The 7,907-nt window shown below is 43.4% G+C and overlaps 1 protein-coding gene across 1 annotated transcript; it reads right to left on the minus strand.

The window, feature by feature from the left end:
• Positions 1 to 2,517: 2,517 nt before the first annotated feature.
• LOC123046908 (G-type lectin S-receptor-like serine/threonine-protein kinase B120) lies at positions 2,518 to 6,801 on the minus strand. The gene is made up of 8 exons (XM_044470345.1): positions 6,492 to 6,801; positions 4,604 to 6,073; positions 4,125 to 4,223; positions 3,846 to 4,039; positions 3,557 to 3,770; positions 3,243 to 3,480; positions 3,006 to 3,156; positions 2,518 to 2,932 (listed from the first exon to the last, which is right to left on the minus strand). Exons 2-8 carry the CDS (start codon positions 5,856 to 5,858, stop codon positions 2,630 to 2,632), a joined length of 2,454 nt encoding a protein of 817 aa, XP_044326280.1. The 5' UTR covers positions 5,859 to 6,073; positions 6,492 to 6,801; the 3' UTR covers positions 2,518 to 2,629.
• Positions 6,802 to 7,907: the final 1,106 nt, after the last annotated feature.

A 7,907-nucleotide genomic window follows, 5' to 3' on the forward strand; every position in this document is an offset into this window, starting at 1 on the left:
CCTCAGCAGAGTGTATCTTTTGAACCTGACCACATGTTTTGGTATAATATGAGCAGGGCTTTCAGAATTTGTGCATGCATGCGTGTCCTTTTCCTTAAATATTGCCAGAATCTTTCAGGCTAAATTATTCCATTTCTGTGCTAGTGGATTATCGGCATGCGTAAGTTCTGCGCAGACATATTCTATACTGTGTGTGTTTCTTGTTATGTGGTCTACGTTGCAGTCCTGATCGGCACCAACCAAGCAAGAGTATTTTCTAGAGTATCGGGTAAGAAAGATGAACTCAACAGAACTCTCCCTGCTGCAGGAGCACTACATACGTGTCTCTTCTGGTATGAGCGATGAAATTCAACCGAAAGCGAACCGTGGCACAGAAATTCAGGCAAGTTCGACACGCCGAGAAAAACGCCTGAATCTCAACTGTGGTCTTGCACTGAAACTTGACAGATGGGCGCTGAGCACAAGAGTCTTGCCATAGCAACAAGCTAGCACCACGTTTCCTATGCTTTACGTTTTGGTAGTACCGCACCAATTTCCAATACACTTTTAGGTCTTGCGGAGTCTATCTGTGTGTATGACTGCTGAAATTAAAAGAGTAAAGTATCAGTTTTTCATAGAAAGCTGAGCATCATAGTGGGATGGTTGGCATAAAATCGATTGATCTTTAAGGAGATTGCAATAAAGTACTTGCAAGAGATATATAAAATGTAGTATTACTTAATTTCTCCTCCGCCCACCAATTTCCCTGTGGCATGGATGTAAAGTTGAACCTCTGATTGTCCTGTTCTTGGGGCAAAAGAAGCTTGTGCACTTGTCAATTGTCATAGAACTTGACTCTGTTTCCTGCCACAAAAAGAACTAGCGTTAAGGTTTGAATTTGACTCTGTTTTCACCTTCAGTGAAAGCTACCGCCATGCAGCTGGGCACCCTAAGTTAGTGTAATGGTCGAACTCATAAAGCCGGCATACAAGACAAAGTTCGACAACATCAGATCGTGCAGAGAGTACAGTAAAGTTCAACCCCTTTATCTTGATTCTTCGGCAGCACCATGGATAAACAGAAGACATGTCTTTTGAAAAGGATTTCTTAAAGTTACCAGAGGTCACAACTGACAGTATGCACACGCACTTCAAGATTATCGTTTTGAAATGAAAAGGATACTACCTCAGCGACGAAATATGAAAGGAGTCATGCAAATGCAACGGCTAAATATCTTAATGTGATACCTGAAACTTCAGAGAAGGTATATATGATTCCGGGTGAGTTGGGCTTTACTATGGTCGTCTTACAGGTTCAAGATCACTTGAAATAACCTTTCTACCTTTCTGATGGACACTGGGAGATTCAAGGAAGCACCACTTTTCTGACTTTTTGTTAAGGACGAAGCTGAACTTCCAGCAGTTTTCCATACTGGGCAATGAGTCCAAGCAGCAAGAACCGTCCGACCAGTGCTGTTCCGAACGATAGCACCAAAACAAGGTTGAGCAGTCAATGGATCAGAGCAAGCATCAGTATTGATTTTAGACCAACCATTGAAAGAGGACACGACAGGAACGGGAAAGAGGATTCTCCACCAGCAGTTGGCCACTGAAACCCACTTGGCAGTTAATCATAATCTGCTTCCCTTTGATGTTCCGGGGCACTCATGTTACCTCACTGCAAGGAATCATAAGCTTCTAGCTCCCTGGTAGCGTCGCCAGGTGTGCGTTGTTAACAGAGTCCTCCCTTGCTTCTTCTGCTTCATGCCTCCTTCCAACAAAGTACAGAGGCTGCTCTGGTGTTGTGAGTGCCACGGCCTCACTGTCCAGCCTGAGTGGCCTGGCACTCACAAAGTTACCAGGCCATCAAAATTGACAGTATGCACGCGCACTTCAAGATTATTGTTTTGAAGTGGAAACAATACCATCTCAATGATGAAACTATGAAAGAGGTGATGCAGATGTAGTGGCTAAATATTTTAATGTGATGTATGAAACTACAGAGGAGGTATATATGATTCGGGATAAGTTAGGCTGGAAATTTATACCGCTTGAAGATCACTTAAATGGATCTTACTACCTTTCTTATAGATACTGAGAGATTCACAGAAGCCCGACTTTTTCATTACTTCTCTGTTCAGGTTGAACTTGAACTTTCAATAGTTCTCCATGCCTGAAGTTTTGCCCACTCTACCTGAATAAATAAAATATTACTATTGTCAGACTTCGGGCGTGTAAATCTAGCTTACTTGGCACTAGCAGCATAAGATAAAAAATGGATTTTACGCTAAGATACCAGCTCAAAGAGAACATATAATTAATAGCAGCCTCGCTACCAAATTAGCAATTCAGAGTTTCAGACCCGTTGACTAACCAAGGAAGCTGGATACAGAAAATTCATTTGAAGATAAAACACATGTAAGCAGTGATCCGCACATGATCAGGCAGCCTCTTCCACTTGGCAAGGTGAGAAACATATGAGCAAAATAGGGAAATTCCAAACATGGAAACCATCTAAGAAAATAAACTACAACCAGGATTACAATTTACTCAATGGATTGTTTATTTGTCCATAGGAAGATAAATTGCTGAACTGTTCACCTGTACAAACTAGAGAAGTTTACAAAAAAGAAGAACAATGAATTAAACATCTAACGCCCCTCTTGCATAGTGATAGTCATCTTATTCAGGGTTATTCCCATGGTATCTCTTTGGTCTTCAACCTCATCATATCGTCCCCTAAAGTATAGAGGCTCCTTCGGAGTAGGAAGCAGGGCCGTTTCATTTTCTAGCATGAACACAGTGGATGACATGAGCGGCCTGGCATTTGGATTGTCTTGAACACACAAGAGACCTAGATGAATACATCGTAGAACTTCATGAGGTGGACAGTTCTCCACAATGGACGAGTCCACCAATTCTCTTGCATTTCCATCTTTCCATAAGCTCCAGGCCTAAACCAATCAAATCCTTAAGTTAGTATGATTGTTTGAGTTGTTGAATGTTAGAGCATTTTAGTTTACTTACGTAAGCTATAAGGTTTGTAAAGTCTGTCATGAAATGGGCTGAACTGATCTTTAACCCGCTTACAATCTCCAACAGTAGAACGCCAAAGCTATACGTGTCAGACTTGACAGAAAAGGAACCTTCCATTGCATATTCAGGAGACATGTAACCACTGTTTTAATCATTCCACGAAACTTGAATTAGTTAAGCTGTAGAAAACTAGCATGTTAAGCCTTACCAGGTGCATATATTACTTACTACGTCCCAACAATGCGGATAGTGTTCGCTTGTTGCTCATTTCCTCCAAATATCCTTGCCATACCAAAATCTGATATTTTAGGGTTCATTTCTGCATCTAACAAGACATTGCTTGCTTTGAGATCCCTGTGAATTATTGTTAACCTTGAATCTTGGTGGAGATAAAGAAGCCCTCTCGCTATCCCTTTAATTACCTTGAACCGAGTCAGCCAATCAAGCACAGAATTTCTTGTTGCATCTTGCAAAAAAATAAAAATTATATTAATGACCGTCACATAATGTTGTGCGGGACGTGACCATAAGTCAGAACATACCAAAAAGGAAGGCATCCAAGCTTTTGTTAGGTAAGTATTCATATATCAATAACTTCTCATCTTCATGAGTGCAGTAACCAAGAAGTCTAACTAAGTTTCTATGCTGTAATTTGGCAATTAGAACAACTTCATTTCTAAACTCGTCGGCCCCTTGGCCGGAACTTTTACTAAGCCTTTTGACAGCAACTTCCTTGCCACCACCTCCTAATAGTCCCTACACAAACACATCATCTTGAGCAAAAAGAAGGCTAAAAGTGTTATCAACAATGAGACTAAAATTTCTTGTTACCTTGTAAACTTTTCCAAAGCCACCTTTCCCAAGCAATTTGTAGTCTGAGAAATTGTCTGTTGCAGTAACAATGTCTTCAAAGCAGATATATGGAAGGTCTATACTTTCATTCTCAAGTTCGTTCAATTTGGAATTTTGCAGGTGCTGTCGTGTATGTTTGTTCTTAATCTCCTTGATTCGTCGTTTACCTGACACTGACAGGCATAACTAGAATGAATATTTTTTTATGAATACCTCATAAAACTTGCATCCTAAAAAGTGAAGTAAATCTCGTTATACCTCTTGACTTGCATATCCACACAAGGCAGATGGATGCAAGTATCAGCAGACTAGCCACTATTGGGAGTATAATCTTCAATACATTAATCTCCTTGTCAACTGCAGAAAGCCAAAGCTATAGTCCAGCAAGAGAATGATGCTTTCAAAATTTAAAATGCACTACTTGCAAGTGTTGTGTTTGTTGTGATTATTATGCCATCCTAAGTTTCCTAACCACATCTAGCTATTACAAGGAGTACAATCTTCGACAACTTGCTCTCTTTGTAAAAAAACTAGAAATATAGTCCAGCAAGAGGATGATGCTTTCAAGATTTAACATGCATTTCATGCAAGTTTTGCAATTGTCTTGATTAGTATGTCATCCAAACCACATCTAAAATTCGACATAAAGGGTAATACCCGTTGAACTGGCAAGATGGAGGTAGGTATACCGTTGATCAAACCATACAACCAATAAGTGCACAAGGAAAGATATATACCTGTTGAACTGGCAAGGCGGAGGTACAGGTCCTCACCACCACCACCATCACGAAATTTCGCCATGTCGACAAGTCCTCCCAACCAAATTAAGCACCTTGACTGGTCCGCAGCCCCACTTCCATTATTCAGGTTAGCATAAGCATATGCGGAGCAAGAGCAATTGCGTTTGCACTCTTCTGTGCATTGGTCAAAGCTTCTATTCCTGACATACAAGAACTTGTCGGGTGTCTTCATACCTCTCAGGGTCGAGAAAATATCGTTATTACCACATTTCAGATCCTCCTTTCTCCGACACCCTCTGGAGAAGTTAACGCCATCAGGCTCAAACCCACTGAGGCAGTTGCATTTCGGAACTGTTTCAGCGGCATCACAGTAGCCAAATGGTCCGCAATAGGCGTAGCGTTCACAGATAGGACTAGGATGCTCTATGAAAGCCTCCCATGATGATGAGTTGCTGTTCCACGCCAGAAATTTAAAAGTGCCCTTGTAGTCCAGCATCATGCGCAGGCTTGGTGATCCCTGGGAGACGGTGAATGTCATGTATAACTCACCCCCTCTGTCGACAATTATTTCAGTTAAGATGAAGCCAGTAATGCTTTGATACAGGCCAGAGACCAATGACCCATCCCACGCTGATCTGCGCCAATATGGTCTCGTCCCATTCCAGATGACAACCTGGAGGTCTGAGCTGGAGTCACCACCCATGGAGTAGTCGCTGGTGCCCGGGTCATCAGGGCCCTTCCAAGCAACGAGGCGCCTCAAGATACCATCATTTGTGCTCAGTGGTAAAACCATGTCAGGGAGGGCGGTGTCGGTTGGGTAATCGAAGCTCTGCCATATGTGTTTGCCGTTCGGCAACTGGATGACCAAGTTTCCGGAGTCAAACAGTATAGCAGCAGTTCCCGTGGTTGCGGATGTGAAGTTGTTTGTAGTTGTCCAGAGAGTGCGGCCTTGGGAGTCAGACAAGACAAGGTCAGAGTTGCTGCTCATAACCAGCTTCCCAGGAGAACCATTCTTGATTGGGTTGTCGCGGTTAGCAACCCACACATAAGTGGGCTGGGGAATCTTGTTGTACCATATGCCGATGTATGTGTCCACAGTTGAGTTTGCCGGGGTGAAGAAGCCAAGAGCAAAGACACCGCCGCTCGAAACGAGCTTGTCGCGGGCATTGAGCAGTTTTGCGGTAGTAAGGCGGTCATCGGATATGCAGAAACAAACCAATGACAGGAGGACGAAAACTGGGAGGGGAGTCATACCTATTCAGACTTCTTTCACCCTATGATCAAAACGAAGGAGCTGCTTTCATATGGAGCCAATGAACAGAAGGAGAATGGCATGAAGATGCTTGGAGCCTTGGACGATCTAACACTGCTCTGACTTTTTTGTGTGGTTTTTGTTCAAGATAAGCTCATCGGTCATCACATTTGCAGGAGTCTGAGTGTCCAGCTTTGCCCGGAACGTTGATGATTCTAGGACCACACAAGGTACAAGAGCGAGGATTATTCAGCATTGTTTGCCGGTCGCCGTCGAGAATTGCACATCAAGAAATATCTCGTGGGCTACAATTCTTCGCACACTTGCTCTTGCATATGAAAGCATGGTCTTACAAGCACAAATAGTACTCCCTCCGTTTCATATTACTTCAATAATTAGTTTGACCAAGATTACAGAAAAATATCGATATTCACAATACCAAATGAATATCATAGATCCATCATGGAATACATGTTTTTCATATTGTTTCTATTTTATATTGTAGATGTTGACATTTTTTAATATAAATTTACTACAAAGTTTAACTTAAGACATAACTAATATGCAAAGTAATATGAAACGGAGGGAGCATTACAAAGAAGAAGAAAGGGGATATGAGAAGAAATGGGTTACCGTCAGTCAGGCGGAGCTCCGGCAGGGTAGCTCGTGGAGACACGCCGGCGGCGTAGGGGCGGATGGTGCACCATCCCGGGAGATTATTGGCCATTGGGTATACAGCGTGGCGGGCCCATTGCTGCTGGCGATGGCGCACAGCGGGGGGGAAGTGGAATCGGCGGCGTATGAACATGGCGGCGCAACGAAGCGCCGGCCTGATACACCTTGGCCACCGCCGCCGCCGGCGGCGGCGGCGGCGGCGGCAGCTAGCGGGGCATGACGTTTGCAACGTGTGGCAGTGACGGTGCCTGACTGGACGCGACAAAGCCAATGGGTTCTGATGTGGGCCTTCGGCCTGCCCCTTGTCCATTTTGTTTTAGCCCGATTGCATAACCATCTGTGTGGACTACGCATTAACGCGCGGCCCATTATAGCCCTCGAAATTGCACACAGTACAAAAAGCCAAAGGGACGGATAGTATTTTTTTTTCTCTGGAAAAATGAATAGCTATTTGAGTTCATTCCCTAAAGAAAAAGCTATTTGAGTTCAAAAATAAATACATGAATCGTTATTTTGAACTGGGGATTTTAGTTACTCAGGCAGCAAATTTATTACGACCACTTTTGCTTTGTTTTGTGAAAAGGCCTAAGGTGATATATTAAGATTCATAGGAACTTACAAACACACCCATGTAGAAAAAAAAGATTACACTCAAAGACTTGGGGGTACCAAAGTCTTCATGCTACTGCATCCACCGGCGGCGCGCCAGTGAGCATAGCTTGATGCCGCCTCTAGGCCTTCGCCTTGGCAGCACAAACATTTCGAAACATGGGAGCATGTAGAAGTAGCGTCTGAAAAGTCATGAATGCAGACCATCAAACGCTGGCGGTAGCTTCATCGCCCCTGGAGAAGAGAATGCTAAAAAGGCCCTGTAGAAACTCTAAAGACCATGAAAGTCGGTCGAATCCAGACGGATCCACCGAAAATCTAAACCGGCCGGACCCCGTAACACCCACTAGAGACACAAAACCACATGCCGTCCACCAGTGATCAGCACACCAACAGAGCATGATAGGGCAGGGATGACATTATTTCTAAACTGGGAAAGTGCCATCGCCATGCCATCCCAAACCAAACATTGCAAGAACCAAGGGGTCTTTCTGTGGAAACCTTCACGAGCAATCGTCATTTTTTGATGGTTTTTCCGCTTTTCACGGCTCCTCTTTCCACACCCCCGGATATATGGTGCCAAAGCATCGCCCCTTTCCTTATATATTCGATAATCAAGTTTGCTATCTTTGTGGCATTGATTGTACAAGTTCGTGAAGAGGGTTGGACGAGTAGAATGAGGGAAAGCGGCTCAATCGAGAGAAAAAAGGAGTAGACTAGAAAACCTAGAACTTCAAAAGTCACTATCAATGAATTCCTGAGCAA

This window comes from Triticum aestivum, chromosome 2B, assembly GCF_018294505.1.
Source record: "Triticum aestivum cultivar Chinese Spring chromosome 2B, IWGSC CS RefSeq v2.1, whole genome shotgun sequence".
NCBI lineage: Eukaryota > Viridiplantae > Streptophyta > Magnoliopsida > Poales > Poaceae > Triticum > Triticum aestivum.